The sequence below is a fragment of the Pseudophryne corroboree genome, chromosome 1, assembly GCF_028390025.1.
Source record: "Pseudophryne corroboree isolate aPseCor3 chromosome 1, aPseCor3.hap2, whole genome shotgun sequence".
NCBI classification, from domain to species: domain Eukaryota; kingdom Metazoa; phylum Chordata; class Amphibia; order Anura; family Myobatrachidae; genus Pseudophryne; species Pseudophryne corroboree.
Genome location: NC_086444.1, coordinates 395224077 through 395244201, shown reverse-complemented (window position 1 = coordinate 395244201; position 20125 = coordinate 395224077). Strand labels below are relative to the sequence as shown.

At 42.1% G+C, this 20125-nt stretch overlaps 1 protein-coding gene across 2 annotated transcripts in view; it reads left to right on the top strand.

Annotated features, from left to right (window-relative positions):
- Positions 1 to 20125, top strand: part of SEZ6L (seizure related 6 homolog like) — a 607177-nt gene that overhangs the window by 528743 nt on the left and 58309 nt on the right. For both annotated transcript variants that reach the window (XM_063913207.1, XM_063913206.1), the window contains exons 9-10: positions 2286 to 2480; positions 6012 to 6150. In XM_063913207.1, coding sequence (XP_063769277.1) covers positions 2286 to 2480; positions 6012 to 6150 — 334 coding nt within the window. The remainder of the gene's footprint in view (positions 1 to 2285; positions 2481 to 6011; positions 6151 to 20125) is intronic.

Here is a 20125-nt window from a genome sequence, read left to right as displayed (position 1 = left end):
TAGAAGGGGCGCTGCTGACCGCCACCCCCCTTCCCACAGGCTGCAGCACCTCTATCTGCCCCCAGGCTGCTGCAGCCCCTCTCTCTGCCCCTCAGTCTGCTGCAGCACCTCTCTCTGCCCCTCAGGCTGCTGCAGCACCTCTGTCTGCCCCCAGGCTGCTGCAGCACCTCTCTCTGCCCCTCAGGTTGCTTTGGTGCAGCTCTCTCTGCCCCTCAGGCAATTCTGGGACATTATTTTCAATGACACATAGTGGGATTATCGGGTCTGGGATGGAAGTTAAAAGGTATTATTTTAATTGAGCCATTTTGGGGGGTTGCAGGTCTGTGGAACAGGGTCACATTTTAAGCATTATTTTCATTGAGGCATTAGGAGATTACCAGATCTGTGGGGGTAAGATTTGGGCATTGTTTTCATTATGAGATTGGGGGGTTATTAGGTCTGAAGGGCGGGGTTACATTTGGGGCTTTATTTTCATTGAGAAAATGGGAGGGATGTGAGGTCAGGTCAGTTGGGGCATATATAGTGTTTGTAATTTATTTGAATTAAACAAGTAAATAGTTAAATGCAGATACTTCCACAGCGGCTTTACCATGGTGTAATGGGTATAAGGGGCTCTACTGTGTGGTGTAATGTGTATAAGGGGTACTACTGTGTGGTATAATGTGTTTAAGGGGTACTACTGTGTGGTGTAATGTGTATAAGGGGCTCTACTGTGTGATGTAATGTGTATAAGGGGTACGACTGTGTGGCATAATGTGTATAAGGGGCTCTACTGTGTGGTGTAATGTGTATAAAGGGTACTACTCTGTCATATAATGTGTATAAGAGATACTACTGTGTAGCGTAATGTGTATAAGGGGCTCTACTGTGTAGCATAATGTGTATAAGGGGTACTATTGTGTGGTATAATGTGTATAAGGGGTACTACTGTGTTGTGTAATGTGTATAAGGGGTACTACTGTGTGGTATAAGGGGTACTACTGTGGCATAATGTTTATAAGGGGCTCTACTGTGTGGTGTAATGTGTATAAAGGGTATTACTCTGTGGTGTAATTTGTTTAAGGGGCTCTACTGTGTGGTGTAATATATATAAGGGATACTGCTGTGTGGCATAATATGTATAAAGGGCTCTACTGTGTGGCATAATGTGTATAAGGGGTATTACTGTGTGGTGAAATGTGTATAAGGGGTGCTACTGTGTGGTGAAATGTGTATAAGGGGTATTACTCTGTGGTGTAATGTGTATAAGGGGTACTACTGTGTGGTGTAATGCGTATAAGGGTTACTACTAATCGGTGTAATGTGACTAACGGACACTACTGTGCCTATTCTGAGGCCACGCACCTTCTCAATGAAGTCATTATTTATTTATTATTACCAGTTATTTATATAGTGCACACATATTCTGCAGCATTATATAGAGAATATTTTGCCATTGACATCAGTTCCTGTTAACCTACCAGTATATTTTTTATTGTGGGAGGAAATTGGAGTACCCGTAGGAAACCCACTCAAGCACGAGGAGACTATACAAACTCTACACAGTTAGGGCCATGTTTGAAATCGAACCCATGACCTCAGTGCTGAGGCAGTAATCCTAACTATTACACCATCCATGCTGCCATGCCCTATATTGTTGTTGCAAGCCTTTGGCGCGCACTGACCCTATTTTACACATGGTGGGGGCACTCAAAGGAAACTTTCGCCCTGTGCCCCACAAGGTCTAGAACCGGCTCTGTCACCAATTTGGGATTTTTAAATATTGTTTCTTTTCAAATGTAACATACCCCCAATTCAGTACAGGGGAGGGGGCGCCAGAACATACCCTTGCTCCAGGCATCATGGCACCTAGCTACACCTCTGCACACACATTCACACTAGGGTTAATTTTGTTTGGAGACAATTAATCGACCAGTATATTTTTGGATTGTGGGAGGAAACTGGAGCACCCAGAGAAAACCCACTCAAGTACAGGGAAAATATACAAACTCCACACAGTTAGGGCCAAGGTAGGAGTTGAACCCATGACTTCAGTGCTGTGAAGCCGTAATGCTAATCATTAAACCATCCATACTTGTATGACAACCGCTTGTGTCTTAATAGATACAATTTCGCAATATGCTGTAGGATGTGCCACTAGTCAAAAGGTGCCTGCCACGCTCAGTAAAGCATTATCTTTTTCCTACAGGCAGAGCAGTTTTTCTGATTAAAAAATATATGTAATTTATGTAATGAAGCGAAATGATTAACCTTTTTTTTTATTACTATTTTTTTTCTTTATTCAGCCTTCGAAAGAGGACACTGCTATGAACCATACATCCAAAATGGCAACTTCACAACAACAGACCCCACCTACAGCATGGGAGCAGTTGTTGAGTTCTCCTGTGACCCCGGTCACTCACTGGAACAAGGACCAGCGATTATAGAGTGTATTAATATGAAGGATCCTTACTGGAATGATACAGAACCTCTTTGCAGAGGTAAGGCATTTTAATGGCAGCATTTTGTTCCTTGTGAAATCACGTGTACAGGTGCTTTTTGTGTCCAACAGATCTGTAGACGTGGTGCACCCAGTCATATTCAAGGGCTACTATGACCATCGGTCACGATGTTCATCTGCAACGGCAGGCTGAGTAAGCTTCAGCTTACTCAGCCTTGCCATCGCAGTGTGGCTTGTATGGCCAAGGTAACTGCGTCTCGCGACGCAGTCCTCAGCCTCACCACTCCCTGCGAGACGCCCCCATTTTTTTCCAAACACTGGCCGCCCCCACCCCTCCTCTGCCTGTCGATCAGGCATTTGCATTTTAGAGTAAAGATCGCAGAACCCATTCTGCACTCCTCATTAAATATATAATTCTGTGTACAAATCCAGCACTGAGTACTACAGTATATGTATATTTGTTGCTTTTGGTTGATTTTTACGTTAGAAAAAAATCAGTGAAAACACAAAATCAGTCAAAATCGACCTTAGTAAATGTACCTCAAAGAGTCTCATATGTTGTGTAATTCTGCATGGATTTAGCATCAACATTTAAATGAAATCATGCTACCTTGTTCCGATGATAATATTGCAGAATTTGAATAATTCTCTCCAGAAGTGATCTCTTTAAATCTTCAATTTATTTCTAAAATCAAAAAGCTTAAATTAGTTATTATGGAAAGAATAGATTTTTTTTAAATAAAATATATAATTTTTATAAATACAATTGTACTCGGGCTGATTCTGATGCCTCTGTGTCTGAATCTACTGGCGATCGCCTGTCTGCGACTTTATACAAATGCCGCTACAAAGTCCTTCCCTTGTGTACTACTGTGTGTCCAAAAGTGCAAAGACTGAGATGCCCACTGTCAGCATCCGCAGGCGCTCAAATACACACCATCAAAACTTGCACCCGACGCATGGCAGGTGTAGTTTTATATATCAAGTTTGGCCTGCTCCGAGGGTGGTTGAGTGAGCATCTGTGTATGCAACCACTTTCACCGACACATACATAACATGCCCATAAGAGAGACCAACCATCTCCCATGTGCCTCAATCACAACTCTGCACACGCTGTCTGGGCGCATATGCCGTGTGACATACGCATGCGCACAAAAATCACTTTATTACGTCTCACATCGCCAATAAATGTGGCCCATAATGTCTAAGGATAAACAGACATTCTTAGCAAAGCAGTGATCATCCTTTAGGATTCATGATTAGTCCCTGATACTGTAATAAAGTATTTTTGTATTGACATTGGAGTCCCAGTAAAACACAGTACTTGACGCATATTTCACATGCATGCTGTATATTTTATCAGCCTGTCATTTCCATTGAAACAAATTGCCTCAGGGACATAAATACAGGAGACAATGGATGCCTTTGGGCGCCAGCCCTGAAGTGGGGACCATGACTTCTACCATTGCTCTAGTTTCTGCTTTATGCATCCCAAAGCACGAATAAGCATGTGCCGCAGTCCTCCCTCTCACAGGGCCCCCACCCTGTAGTCCAGCCCCAGCCTTGTGACATATCTCCAGAAGGCAAACTCACCACTGTACATAAAAGGGGCGGGGCAGAGGCGGGAGTGAATGGCCCCTCCTACCTTTGTTGGCTCTTCCTCCACAAACATGTTGGATCTGCTGCTTTGCAGTTGCTGTGGGATCAGCAAATAGTAGGAATGGAAGACCACGATCAGCAACAGGTAGTGTTTGTGTGCAGGGGTGTTGGTATTTAATTGGGGGAAGAGATTGTGTTTGGGTACAGCTGGAGTGTTTAAACTGTGGAAGTGAATGCAGGGAGAAGAATGTGTATGTACGGGTGGGAGCTGCTGGGGCGTTGGCAGTGAAGGTCAGGTGGGAATATATGTCTGGGTGCTGCTGGGGTGTTAGTAGTACTAGTGAATGTGGGTATGGTTGTGTAGGTATATGGTAAAGATACTGGATGTCGGGATCCCTGCAGCCAAAACACCGCGCCAGAATCCCGACACCCGTCAGAACACCAGTGCTGGATTCCAGAACAGATCAGGATCCTGACACCGGAATTCTGACATCCGGTAAGTATAGCCGAGAAAGTTAGGGTTTGGCTGTGGGGGGTTAAGGTTAGGCTGTGGGGGGCTTAGGGTTAAGCAATTCTGGGAGGGTTAGGCTGTGGTAAGGGAGGGTTAGGGGAGTAGGGTAAGGAGTTTAAATACTTACCTGGCCACTGTCAGGATCTTCAACATACCAAACCAAGTGTATGTCTGGGTGCTGCTGGGATGTTGGTAGTGAAGTATGTGTCTGAGTGCGGCTGGGATTTAGTGCAATGTGAAGGACAGGTTCTAAAGCTGCCATTTGCGATGGTGTCCCAGTGGGCTAAGATGAGTCTTATAGTAGACATGGAAGCTATTTGGACTGAAGAAGACATTCACAGTGGATGTATGTAAGTTATAAATGTGTTAAAGAACAAGTCTGGGTTAGTCATTTTTCAATCAGTTATTAAAACATTCAGTGTGTGTGTGAGTCCTGTCTTTTTCTTAGTATTTTTCTTTAAAGAGGCAGGGCATGTTGGCCTTTTTGGTTTTATCTACATGTGACAGCATGCCCTTGCTGTGACCACGCTCTAATGGCGTCGCAATCGCAATTAGAGCATGATCGCAGTTGGTGGGCAGCGGCTAGCATGCTGGGTGGCCTTGCCCTGCGATGGACGGCCAGCAGCATGCAATTGCAAGAGTAGTAGATTCTGCAAAAAAGCTGAATTTGCTATACATACTGAATAAGGTCCATTGTGGCTATTGGGGATCAGTGTAATGCCTACTGACAGAAATATATAATATATTATATATGTTATACATACATCAGCAATTTTTTTTAACAGATTCTGTTATTCCCCTCAATTTCACAATTCCCCAGTCCACTGATATGCTCCCATACTGTACATTGTCAATATTTTTCAGTGATTTGAGGATTTTTTTATCCAAAGATCAGATCTGCAAATCATGAAGGTGCCCATTTTACAAATAATATACTGGTAATGGTCTTCAGCCTGATTTACCTATCCAGAACACTTTTTGGTCAGAATCGGCGATTGGTGAACCCCATACTGTACATTGACGGTTCGTTATACGCTATCATCTGTGAAATGCAGAATTGCCCAAATAATTGCTGATGTATGGGCGCCATTACCCTGCCAGGGTTGAGGAATGACATGGCTACTGTAATGAAATATGTAATTTGATGATTAGTGATGTCAGAGGATGGCAAAGATAAAGATACACTTCACAGCTGTCAGGAAAAGATTCATACTACTCATGTAATGATAATACATTAATCCCTATTGTTGGGGGACGGGGGGGGCAGATGAGACAGTGCATTGTTCCACTATAGAAACGTGTCACAGAACTTAGAGATCTACTATCCTTAGATTATTTAGTATGACAGGATTGTCCATTTTACCGTCCCAGGCTTCTTATGTTTCCCACATTGGGGTACAACATTTCATATATTTGGATTTCTTGTGTCCAGAGATATACCTTGATATTTTCTTTTCCTAGCAATGTGTGGTGGTGAGCTCTCTACTCCAGCTGGCGTCATTTTATCACCAAACTGGCCGGATCTATACACAGAGGGTGAAGACTGTATATGGCGCATCCATGTGGGAGACGATAGAAGAATATTCCTCGATATCCAGTTGTAAGTTTTGCGATCTATAAAGATAATACTAGCTTCTTTTCTACAGTACGGTGGGCTAACGCTGGTCTTCCTTTCCACTGTTTGGAAGGACTGTGGCTAATTTATGGTTTGTGTGAACTTCCAACCAGAACAATGCAGTGATGAATGAAGTAAGACATGAGCAAGTCTTAGTAAAGATGATGATGACCTTTGTTCTACGTGCATCTATAGGTTGCACATATCATAAAACATACATGCAACTCAAATACCATATAGGCTTATTGTGTGGTATTCAATTCTTTTCACCCTCTTCCACACCCAGTTTGGTTATGCCCTCGGGGGCATGGTATCATTTCAGCTCGCTACCCACGGAGTAGCGAGGCACCCTAACCCTTTACACAGCTAAACCTGATTATTACTATGGGCACAATATGCACAATAACGGGGATAATTTTAGAAAGGAGATTGGGCGTGATATATCATTTGAATACAGCCCATTGTGTCTACTGACAAATTCCCCAGATACATTATTGCTGAACAATAGGCTGTATGATGTGCTATTAAGGAGATCAGCATCTGTAATTATTTTATGGCTTTGACTGTGCTTGGGGGTAAGCAAATGAGTATACTAATGACACACATTTCCATATCTCTTAACGGTCCAAAATATACAGTAGGTGGTGCGTTGCTATAAATAGATTTACAAAGATCACTCATAGTGCAAGCCTCTGATTAACATTTTGCACAAATGTGCACAACAGAAAGAATTGACAGGCTTTATCTACCCTTACTATTCAGCTGCTTTCTATTCCACCTTATTATTATTAGGTTTCAAGGCAAGAAAATTCTAACTCTATTAGGATGTTCAAATTCCTGAAAATATAAATTGCATACAAAATAATATAAAACGTAGAAATTAACATTGGTCACACAAGAAGTAGTTATAGTTAAAAATGGATGCTTTGCAGTGTAAATACATATTTGGAGCTGCTGCATACTTCGCTTTGTGTATGTATACCTAGATTTCCCATAGGGCATATAGATACGCACAGAAAAATGCACAATTTTAGAATAAACATTAAATGAATAAAATATACAACTTCCCAAAACTCTCTTTCAACTCCTTTTGAAGCAACCCAAAAATGCTAAAAATTTCCATAACAAAAAGCCCCACTCATCTTAACACTAAGGGATATATTTACTAAAAGTGGATTTTGGTTTTCAGTTGACTTTCAGTAGATTTTCAGTAGATTTTGTGTAACAGGTATTTACTAAAGTCAGAATCGACTGAAATTTTACACTTAAATAGAACTCCAATAGAACCTTCAATACTGTAACATAGAGTTCAATTCCTAACCCATATTTACTAATAGTCGATATGAAAATTTACTGGAAATCGACCACAAATCACCATTTTCAATAGAACCATCAGAAACAGTTCTATTTGATATTAAATCATGTGGAATTGTCTAAAACTTTGATATGTTAGAAGAAAACATGGGAGAGAAGCATGTGGGGCACTCTGGCTGCATAAATCATAACATGGAAAAGCACAGAAATTATTTAAAAAAAATGTGGATATGCAAATTAGCACAGGAATTAAAGTGTTTGTGGGTAATACAGTGCATGTGACAGTGCATGTGGCCAATAGGAATGTATTTGGATCATTTTGTCTATTTTGGGTCAATTTTTTATACATTTCTGAATATATATTTTTCTTCAATTTTTGGTGAAGAGAACACATTTAGAACTTCAAGTAGAACTCACGTCACCTAGTGATTTTAAAATAGAACTCAAAATCGTAAATTAACTATTTGGGATAGAAACACTGTAGTTGATTTTGATGTTGGTTCTACTATGGTGAATTTTAAATAGAACCAAAATCAACTTTTAGTAAATATACCCCCAAATGATGAAAGTTGGGATTCCCAGGATTCTTCATCTCTAGACTACCATTTACAAGCACCTTCCCAAATTTTTAAACATTTGATCATCAGATTTAGAAGAAATAAATTATAATTATTTATTTAAACAGTAAACAAGGAGTTTATTTATTATTATTATTATTATTATTATTATTATTATTATTATTATATTAAGTTTCTATGGAAATTGTGAGTCTATATGTTAAAGATTGTGCTAATTCTCATTGATTTAGCATGTTTTAGTACTAAAGCAAATTCAAAGTTTAAACAAGAAATATAATTTCTTTTACTGCTCTAAATTCACAGGAACCATGATATTTTTATCAATAACTTGTAATAAATATTGGACACATGTAGCTTAAGGTATTTTGAAATTATGTATTTTTTATTTCCATTGCTAATTGTTCAGTAACAATCAATAACATACAGTATAATAGGTACACAGCAGTGGCACAGATGGTATAATACATATGATAATGCAGTATGTATGCTTTGTGCACCTGCGTGTAAGTTGTGAATGTGTAGTATTCAGCAGGTGTATCCTAGGTGATGGTTATTGTGTTTGAGGCTGTACCACTGCAAGTGCTTTCTTTATTACTTGTGTTCCTGATGTGTTGTGTGGTGTGGGTTCCACTGTTCTTTTTGTGTTGTAGAACTGCCTCACAATGGGCGGGATGTACTAATGTACATCGCCGCCCTGCGCCACGATGCTGATCGCATATGTACTAACATATGCGATCAGCATTGCGGAGGACAGCTCTCCCGGTAAGAGCTGTCCTCTGTGATGCACAGCGGCAGCCTGACTCCCGGGATTCGGCCCCAGGAGTCAGTCTGCGCATGCGCGGGGTGACGGGGGCGGCCGCAGGGCATGCTGGGAGGGATCCGATCGGATCCCTCACACAGCGCCGCGGGGAGAAGCCCATAGGCTTCTATGGACTATCGCCAGCTAAAGCTGGCGAACCCCGCCGTGGCGCTGACCTGTCGGACGTGGGTTAGTACATCAGGAAAATGCGGTAAACAGGGGGTTTACCGCATTTTCGCTTAGTACATCCCGCCCATTGTGTTGCAGGGGAGAGAAAGGACGTAAGTTTGCATATATGGTCGTAGTAATATGGATTTTCCAGGACTCCATAACCATACGCAGACATCGCTATAACTCCTGTCTCAATTACACCTTATAACATAGGGCCTAATTCAGACCTGATCGAAATGCAGAGGTCTGCGATCAGACAGCTGCCACCCATAGAGAATGAAAACTCGCCTCGTGCAAGTGTGCGAATGCATGCATACGCCGTGTGAAAACTTCGCCAGACAGCGGACATCTGCAAATCCATTCACAACTCACCATCAAATTATTTTTCCATTCTGTGCAGTCTGTGCGTAGCCCAGGACTCACTCCTACAGTACGATACAAACAGGCTGATCGGGGCCGGAGCTGACGTCACACACCCTCCCTGAAAACGCTTGGGAACGCCTGCGTTTTTCCTGACACTCTCAGAAAATGGCCATTTCCCACCCACAATTGTCCGCTTCCTGTCAATCACCTTGTCTACGCCTAGCGATCAAAATTTTTGCACAATTCTGTCGCTGTTTGGGCTCATGTGTGCGCATTGCAGTCTGTATGCATGCGCAGTCATTCGATAATCAGGCGCTGTGCGATTTTGCACAACAGCGATCAGGTCCATAGTCAATTACATGAATGCAGAGTATAGCCTCCATGGTTACTAAAGCAGCATATGTTATGCAGCCCATGAATGCAACGTATTTGTTCCAGTATAAACAGTCACAATACTCTATAGGTAGTGTGCTTAATATATAGTTTTAATACTTTTTAAGCATAGCTAACAAAGGTACAGAAAACCCACAATGCCATTCTCAGTACAATTCTCTATATTAGTTATAAACAATTTCACAGTATGCAGTAACTACAAATATATGTCAGTCCTCCATATATTAATTCAGCGCACATAATAATGCTTCATATGAGTGGCTATATCTAGTATCAAGGTACACCAACAAACGCTAATAATGCCTTCTCCAGTCTATAGCCATGCTCTCGGCCAAAACAATGGCTCCCTTTTGCCACTCAGTCACGTCATGTGTACGATCCGCGGTTCCACCTGAAAAAAAGAAAAAATCATACACAGACAAATTTGCATTATATCAATACCTCAGACATTCAAATGATCATCCAATAGTTTTTTAATGTTCACATCCCATGTAGTTGAACTTATTCCACTTGTCTTTCCACATTCCATATTATTTTGTCCGGTGTGTTCATGATATCTTTTTGTGCAGCACATAACAAAGCACCATTAACTAACACATAGACTTGTACAAAACTAGGCATTAAGCACATAAACCAAGCACCAACACAGACTACAAAAACACAGAAAACAACCCTCCAATTTCCTATAACATAAAATAACTCTGTGCTCCTCTAAATACATGGTCACATAACATCACCTCACATATCACAATCTATTTATCTTATACAAAAACTGTATTTTGTATCACAAACACACAATGCCAACTTTTCTAAGGGCACCTCTGGGAGAGTCCCAGAGGGGGCAACCATGATAGAGGTTGATGGCGGGGGGGTTAGTGGGTGTGGGAAGCAGACCTCTAGAGTCCTGGGTATGTGGTGCTCCTCTTGTCCACCTATTTCGACTCATGGAACACGCTATGGAATGCAGAGTGATGAAGGCCTTAAAGTGTGAGAGGAGCCTTGGATATGTGGTACAGACGAACACCAGCAGAAGGTTGCACAGAGCAATCAATAGTCATCATTCTGCATTCCATAGTGTGTTCCACAAGTTGAACACATGAATGCAAGCTGATTCCCTGGACTCTCAAGTTAAACCAGCCAAATATCAGACCACAGTACTTGGGAAAGTTACAATTGACTTACACTGCCACCAGAAGATGGGCCAGCAGGAAAGGATGAGGACCTTATTGTTGTTGCCTCTCATTCTAACATCCGACACTCTCAACATCTAAAATTGTAGTTTAACTGCTAAATCACTAATATAATTATATAGATGGATGGAGTACTTCATTGTAAGTATACGACAGTGATGTGCGCTGAGGTTAGTGACTGGTGAGGCACTGGCTGTTCAGGCCCCCCTTCCCCCCAAAAAAGAGTATAGGGTTCTCCCTACTTAAGCAAAACCAGCACCAGGCTGAACCAGTATGGGATCCCCCTGCCATAGCATTAAACACCATTCCCCTCCCCCCCCCCCCCCCAAACCGGTCATCCCAGGACTGGAATTCCTCAGAAAGTGGGGACCTCAAAAATAAAAATGGGGTCCCCCCTCCTGAGCAACAACCAGCAGTGCTATGCCCCGCACCCCTGGTGGCGGTGGGTGCAGGGTTCATGATGGGACTATGTTTTTTACAGGCGTCCTACAGGTCTCAGCAAGCCTGCCCCAGCATGCCGGCACTTGGAGAACCACATTAAGGGCCCGCTGGCACCCGTAGTCCGCCTGTAAAAAAAAATAAAAAATAAAAATACAAAACATGTTTTTTACAAAAAGTTTTATTATACAGGGTCTTCACCTGGGGGGCAGCGGCCTTTAAGCTTTTTTCATGGCCGCCACCTCCCCAGGGCTTCTGACGTCTTCCACCAGCATTTTCACCTGGGGCGGCGGCCTTTAAGCTCTTTTTCATGGCTGCCGCAACCCCAGGGCTTCCAGCGTCTTCACCTGGGGGCGGCGGCCTTTAAGCTCTTTTTCATGGCCGCCACCATCCAGGACTTCAATTGGATCTTCTATCTTCAGGAGCTCTTCTTTGCTCCTCCTCCACAGCTGGACTGACAACCGCTCCCTCGCGCTGACTTATATAAGTCAGCCAGAGGGGGTAGGGGGATGACATGGAGAGCCGTGATTGGCTCGAGGCGGCCATCTTGAATTTAAAAAATGACGCTGAGTTGCCAATTTTGAAACTGGTACAGCTTCCAAACTCTGCAGAATGGCAGGCAGGGATCACGGATCCCTGCCTGCCGCTAAAAACGCCAGCACCTCGGCCGCATCACGCTGCCATTGATGCCCGCACCTCCGCTGCTGACACCCGCAGCTCTTCCGCGTGCCTGCCACTGATGCCCGCTGCCTACCCAGTGTTGACAGCAGATCCAGTGACGGATCCGCTGGCCAATCACATCTGGCCTCACTGACAGGCGTGCTTTCATGGGTTGAAAGCATGTCCCTGTGTCAATGAGGCACTTCTAGAAGTGCCACTTTACATGGGATTTTTAATGGGCCTTTACAGCCCGCGGAATGGCCCCGCACCCCCGCTTCGGCCTCCCAAACCCAAATTATTTTCAAAAATTATTAAAATAATATAAAGGAGATACTTATGACACAGAATATGTGTCATAAGTATCTTCTTTGTATTATTTTAATCATTAATGACAGGTATACGATACAGGCTAGATACCTGTATTAATATATGCCATCTGATTATGGCCCTCATTCAGCTTCAGTTGCAGTTTTGCTATTTTAGCAAAACTGCAACTGACAGTGATTACATGCTGGGGGCCGCCCAGCATGCAAATACCTGGCATCGATGCGATCGCGCATTGCTAATTTGTGGATGCCCCCCTGCCTCCGCAGCCAGGCTGCAAAGACAGCTGCAAGGCGGGCATTTTACGGGTGACATGTGACGTCACGCTGAACTACTCCCGTTTTCATTGCCAAGTCTGCCCAACACCATGTCACTGCCCCCACAATGCCATGTCGCCACTCCATACTGCCCCGCGAACGCCTCTGCGCGTTTGCATCAGTGAGATGCGATTGCATCTCCCCGGCCTATGCACATGCAGTGCGGCTCCTGCACGTGTGCACCCATATGCGCTCAAAGCTGAATAGGGTCCTATATCAAATAACTATATGATACTGTATGCCATTCTAGCAATTTCTGTATGGGCTTAGTTTTCTGGTCTTTTTATGTGTTCGAGTGATTAGACTACATCTTGTACGCAGTTTAAGCAAAATTTGTACATCTGTTCTTTATACCATGCCAGTTGCTTTGAATAACAAGATATTTGGAAATTATTGCTCTTATTTAAAGTGTGTGCATATATTCTATATGCTGTTGGAATGATCCATTTTAGAAAATGTTAAGATTGTATTTACTAATAAATGTATGGTTTATTTTACTCTGTGGTATACTGAGTGTAATTGTTAACCAATTAAGATCCATTACCTTTGTTCTCTTCTCTACCATACCCACCATCAACCTACAGTACTAAGGTGTTGCACCAAGGATTATAACTATAGTTCTATGTCTTACACCTTCACCTGGATGAGATATGACTACAAATCTTTCATCCCTGAGGTTAAAAATGTTCCGTTGTGTTTTTTGCTTTATATTTTTTTCTGGTTCCATTTACATGATGCAAGCTTTTCTATAAAGAGTAATGTTGAGAGTATTTTGATCTCTTTTAAAGCTTGAGTTTATTTTGAGTATACAGGTTAATGTTACATTTACAGTAGTGTAAAAGTTTGAGCTATGGGGGTCATTCCGAGTTGTTCGCTCGCAAGCTGCTTTTTGCAGCTTTGCACACGCTAAGCCGCCGCCTACTGGGAGTGAATCTTAGCTTATCAAAATTGCGAACGAAAGATTAGCAGAATTGCAAATAGACACTTCTTAGCAGTTTCTGAGTAGCTCCAGACTTACTCGGCATCTGCGATCAGTTCAGTGCTTGTCGTTCCTGGTTTGACGTCACAAACACACCCAGCGTTCGCCCAGACACTCCTCCGTTTCTCCAGCCACTCCCGCGTTTTTCCCAGAAACGGTAGCGTTTTTTCACACACACCCATAAAACTGCCAGTTTCCGCCCAGAAACACCCACTTCCTGTCAATCACATTACGATCACCAGAACGAAGAAAAAACCTTGTCATGCCGTGAGTAAAAAACCTAACTGCATAGCAAATTTACTTGGCGCAGTCGCACTGCGGACATTGCGCATGCGCATTAGCGACTAATCGCTCCGTTGCGAGAAAAAAATAACGAGCGAACAACTCGGAATGACCCCCTACAGTATGTTCAGATTTAGATACATGTACTTATTAAATATTAAGACTTCTTCATCAATATTAACTTAGCATCCTTTCTATATCTTTTTATTTGACCTGGGAGATCTCAGAATCTTCCTGGTAAAAAACCTCTCACTTAAATTTTTATACAAGAAAAAATTATCCAATCACAAAGCACTCACTATGTTAACCATAGAATGAGAGAAAAAAATAAAATAAAAATGATACTTAAACGTCCAGTAAAGTCTCTATGATGATTCCCGGTCTTTTTGGTGTCCCTATAGAAGACATCCAGTCCTCACGACGTTTGTTTGTATGGAAAAAATACATAAAAACAAAACATGGTGTAATATGTCCAAACATATTGTCATAAACCAAATAAACTTTTGTTGTCCTTTTGATATACTGTACACTGAAGATAAATATTGCGTACCCCACTTTCAAAATATGCATGGGGAATTTATTCATCAAGGTATCCTTAAACACCGATCTCCTGTCTATGCAAAATATATGATGTTTCACTGGACCGTAAACATTATTTAGTAATGCGTACCATACTCACTGGTTCATGTCGTCATACACCTCATATCTGGGTCCCTTTGGTGAGCTTATGGGTCAACCTCATGTCACACAGAAAATCCAGCAGGATAGGTGGTATGGTTAAACAGACAGGATTTATTTAAAAAGGTTTAAAAATATACGTACATGACAAGGATACTATTTACAGCAGTGATAGGAATATGAGAAATGTCAGGTCCACTCCAGGTGGAATGGTGTAACCAGGGCCGTTTCTAGCCAATTTGGCTCCCAGTGCGAGATTTAAAAATGCGCCCCACCCCCCCCATAGATATAAAGAGGAAAAGCATGCACGCGCCTTCAGTGCGCACGCTCCCGACGAGGGGGCGTGACCTCATTAAAATGGGTGTGGCTTTGTTAAGGTGGGCGTGGCCTCATCTGATCTCATCATCACGCCCACCACAGGATAAAAAAAAAAAGTCCTCATTTTACACATTACAGCAGCCACGCGACCCCATTTTACACAGCACGGCAGGCAAGTGTCCCCATTTTACACAGCACGGTAGGCAAGTGTCCCCATTTTACACATTGCGGCAGGCACGTGCCCCCATTTTACACATTGCGGCAGGAAAAAGTGTCCCCATTTTACACAGTACGGAGGCAAGTGTCCCCATTTTACACATTGCGGCAGGCACGTGCAGGGCCGGTTCAAGACTTTGTGGCGCCCAGGGCGTGGCTTCTTCATAGGGAAGGGGCTTGGCCACAGTTATCTCCTTGTAGCTGTGCCCCCACCCTTTACAAAAATTACAGGCTCCCTTGCGCACCCTCCTTTAAAAAATATATACATATATATATATATATATATATATATATACCAAAAACAGAATGAGGCGGCACTCAGAGACTGGTGAAAAACAATCCTTGTATTGACAAAACTGTTTGTCAATACAAGGATTGTTTTTCACCAGTCTCTGAGTGCCGCCTCATTCTGTTTTTGGTGTATGCTGGGGCATCCCCCGTGGGTGGAAGGCACCAGAGCAAGGTACATGTTGCCAAACTAGGAGTGCCTGAGTTCATTTACAGTATATATATATATATATATATATATATATATTAGTTTCTCTTTTTTTTAAAGGGTGGTGCGCAAGGGAGCCTGTAATGTCACCTTATTTTATTTTAAAAGGGTGGGGGATTGATTGATGTATGCAGCCATTACTGCTTTTTGGATTTTTTTATTTTTTTATTCGTGTGGTGTTTGGGTGGGGTAGTGCGTTCCAAACACATTACCCCACCCAGGAATTGAAAAAAATAAGAAAAAACCCTAAAAAGCAGCAATGGCTGCATATATCAAACAATCCCCCACCCCTTTAAAATAAAACAAGGTGACATTACAGTTACAGGCTCCCGTGCACACCACCCTTAATTTTTTGTTTTTTGTTTTTAAAGGGAGGGGTGGGGGAGGGGGAGATGACATAGAAATGGCAGGCTTCCAACCATGACATGCACTACACCAAACCCACCCTGGAAAATAAAGACATTGCCACCATTTAAAAATAAGTTACTTTATGGGATTCCATGCTGCTCTGGGGGGCGCCTCACAATCAGACTGCTGGCTTGCTGTGTTTTTTTTTCAGGGTGGATTTGTGTCTTTCCGGGGGTGTGTGGGGGTGGAGAAATACATTGCAGGCTCCTATCTATAGCCTCCATCTACCTACCCCCCCCCCCCCCCACCCTCCCTGGAAAAAGTCACAAATCTAACCTAAGAAAAAACCCAGCAAGCCAGCAGTCTGATTGTGAGGCAACCCCCAGAGCAGCATGGAATCCCATAAAGTAACTCATCTTTAAATGGAGGCTATAGATAGGAGCCTGCAATTTATCCCCCCCCCCCCCAGAAAGACACAAACCCAGCCATCCTGAACAAAAATGAGCAAGCCAGCAGTGTGATTGTGAGGCGCCCCCCAGAGCAGCATGGAATCCCATAAAGTAACTTATTTTTAAATGGAGGAGCCTGCAATTTATTTCCTCTCTCTCCCCCTCGCCCCCCACCCTCCCAAAGACACAAATGCAGCCTGAAAAAAAAGCCAGCAGTCTGATTGTGACTGTTTGAGAGACTGCTGGCTGCAGAATAAGCGCGGTCAGTGGATCAATCAGTGCTACGCTACCTTTGAAATGCAGCCTCCAGCTACTCCTCCGCAGCCGCTCCACCATCAGCAGCCAAATTACCTCAGCCCTGGAGCCTGCCTGAGTGATGGACTTGTCACTTTTAAAATGGCACCCACCCGCTCCTCCGCGGCGTCTACCATTATATAGGTAAACCCCTGGCGTTTGACTTCATGACGTCACGGCATCATGACATCTGGAAGCAATCGCGTCAAAATGCATAACTCCGCCCAGCGAGCGGAGTAAAACGGTGGGGAGGGGGAAGCAGAACACTGAAGGCAGCAGCTGCCAGCTTGAGCCGCAGTGGGCGCCCCGTGCAAATGCACGTCTCGCACGCCTGTAGAAACGGCCCTGGGTGTAACAACAACGGTGTAGAACCTGGCAGCCGAAAACGGGGGCACCCTTCTGATGGTAACAAGTCTCACCAATGGAGGCACATTGACAGATTCCCAGCACTCCTTCCAACGCGTTTCGATCTGTATAAGGTCTTTGTATTGTATAATTTGTTTTGGAGTTAAGGAATGTCTTATTTATTAAAGACCCTCGGCAGCTGAGATGAAAAATGCTCTATTACATGGAAGTCTAATGGTGTGCCTATATTATAGTGGACCCTGGAGAAATACAACTTTAAAAAACAGCCCTGATGGTAATGTTCATTTAAGAAGGATGAAGTAGACATGGACATGTTAAAATACACTTCAGTTCTCAAGTAGACACACTATTAGGTACTTAGGTGCAGATGTATTAAGCCTGGAGACGGCATAAGGAAGTGATAAACCAGTGATAAGTGAAAGGTGATAAACGCACCCGCCGATCAGCTCCTAATTGTTAATTTACATATTGGAGCTGATTGGCTGCTGCGTTTCTCACCTTGCACTTACCACTGGTTTATCACTTCCTTATGCCTTCTCCAGGTTAATACTTCTGCCCCTTAATACCCAATGAGCCTATTGTTATGTCATATAGCAATATTTATTTCATTCAAGTGATTCTGATGGTTGAATTGTATTTTATTTTTTGTTGTCTGAGTGGTCATCATGACTCTCACTGTGTAGAAATTTGTATTGCAGTAGTCCAAACCGTTTTGGCAGCATAGCCAAAAACAATGTTGCTGAAATGCAGAATTGCCATTTTCCATTGGGATTTGAACCACATAGGAGGGATTGAAGGGATTTGAAGATACATTTTATTGATAAATGAGATGCATAAAAGAAAAAATATTGTAGCTTTTTTCATTTGTTGTGAATCTGTATCTGGAAATAATATTTTATGATTTGATAGTCTTCAGACACTGTTGAGGGCCTCAGGACAGCAGGTACCTTGGAGATGAGGATGACCTGGTATGTATTGCTTATTGGGGTGATGGGAGGTGAGAGAATGTCATTATCAGGCCCCTACCCATTTCTTTCACCTTGGTACTAGTAATTTATTTGCTAGAGGCTACTCTGGTGAGTTAAAAGCCTAAGAAAGGGATACATTGGAATAGTGACTATGAGCAAATAGCTACATGAGATACAGTATAATTTATCAAATACTAATGTAGAACCTTTATAGCAGTTTAATTATTTTCTACTCTATGTAATCTGCATACCACAATCTGATACTGTCTTCCCCTTATTACATCTGTGGAAAGGGCTTGTAATTTCTAGCCTGTTCAGGAGACCACAATAAATTTGTCCATAATGGGGAGCTGCTGCTGAACCTAATGTTTCTTATCTGTGAGGAAAAGATGAGTACTGGGCAGTAATTGCCCTCTATAAGCTAGTATTCATATATCTGACATCCTGTGACTTTCATATATATTGAGAATATTATGCTTGTAGTACTAGCAAAACCATTTGTTGGAACACATACAAATACCACTGCTACGGTAGACAATATTTTATATTGTAACAGTTAAAAGCGTAAAGTTATTTCCATAATAAAATCTCATCATTATTCCAGACCAAGCTAAAGTCATGAATTTATTCAATGTTGGAAATATTTATCATTCAGCATATTAAATTATATTTTTATTTTTATTCCTGTCCTAGAATTTTGGAAATGAGAAAATAAATCTCCAGCAGAATTACAGAATAATTAACAATTACACACGTGAGCAAAAAGGATAATAAACAGAGAGTCACATAAATAACGGAACACTTTTCCTCAATGGGTTTCTCTGTGTTATTATTTATCCTTGTGGCATTACAGGTGCTAGATATTATGATTAAAATGTTATTTCTTGAAGGCTGAGGAGCTAAACAATAGTTTGTAATACATACTGGAGTTTTGAAGTCTTGGAATTAAATGTTATTATTGAAGTAATGAGTCTATTCATATGCAGAAACTCTGAATGAGTCTGTGGATTGTACAGTATAACAAACTGCAACGGCTGCTAAAATTGTAGTGAATATGATAGCCTATACCAGTGGTATATATTATCCATTTTAATCTGACAGGAAAGATGTTTAGCATGTAAATGACACAAGATATAAAATATTTGACAAAATGGAGTGATAAAACTAGAAGGCATTCTTTAACAGGCTTGGATTTATACAGTCATGAGTTCAGGATAATTAAATATCTGCTCTTGGTGTATGAAGAATAGTGTGATTGTGTGATATATAGTTGTCTGTACCGCAGTCCTTGCCGTTAAAGAAGTGTCTTAAACCAATGGTGGAACTAGCGAGAGGTGGGCCCAGGTGCAAATATGTGATTTGCACTCCACTTCTAACACAGGCAACCAAAAGATGTTGCCACCCTGCCACTGCTACTTTTATTAACTTAAATGTAAGTGGACATGAAGTCATTAGAACCAATCGGTCCCATCCCCATTCCTATGTACATGCATTTACCAGCCTTAAAAAAAACATTAGTAATATCATGAACACGTGATTTTTACTGCAGGTGGGCAACTGGCGCTAATAGCATGTTACACAACAATCTGTACAGTAAAGGCCTTGCTTAATGACAAGGGAGAGATGTATTAAACCTTTGAAAGAGATAAAGTGGAGTATTGCCCATAGCAACCAATCATCTTCTAACGGTCACTTTATAGATTGCTAGTAGAAAGATAGCTGGAATCTGGTTCCTATGGGCAACTTCTTCACTTTCCCACTCTCATTGGTTTGATACATCTTCCCTAAGGTAATTATTCAAACAGGTTGATTATATGAGATCAGTCTTACATACTGTAGAAAGAGCTTTTGCATCTAGTGATGGAGGGAGCTGGCTGAAGCTGGTTGTACTGGGCTCTCATTGCTGAATGTCAGATAGTGCGCCTCATATTGTGACACATTCAGACATTGAAAAGCAAGATTTCATATGGCGCAGATACAGAGCCTTTCCTACCTACTGAAGCCTGCAGAGCCATTTAT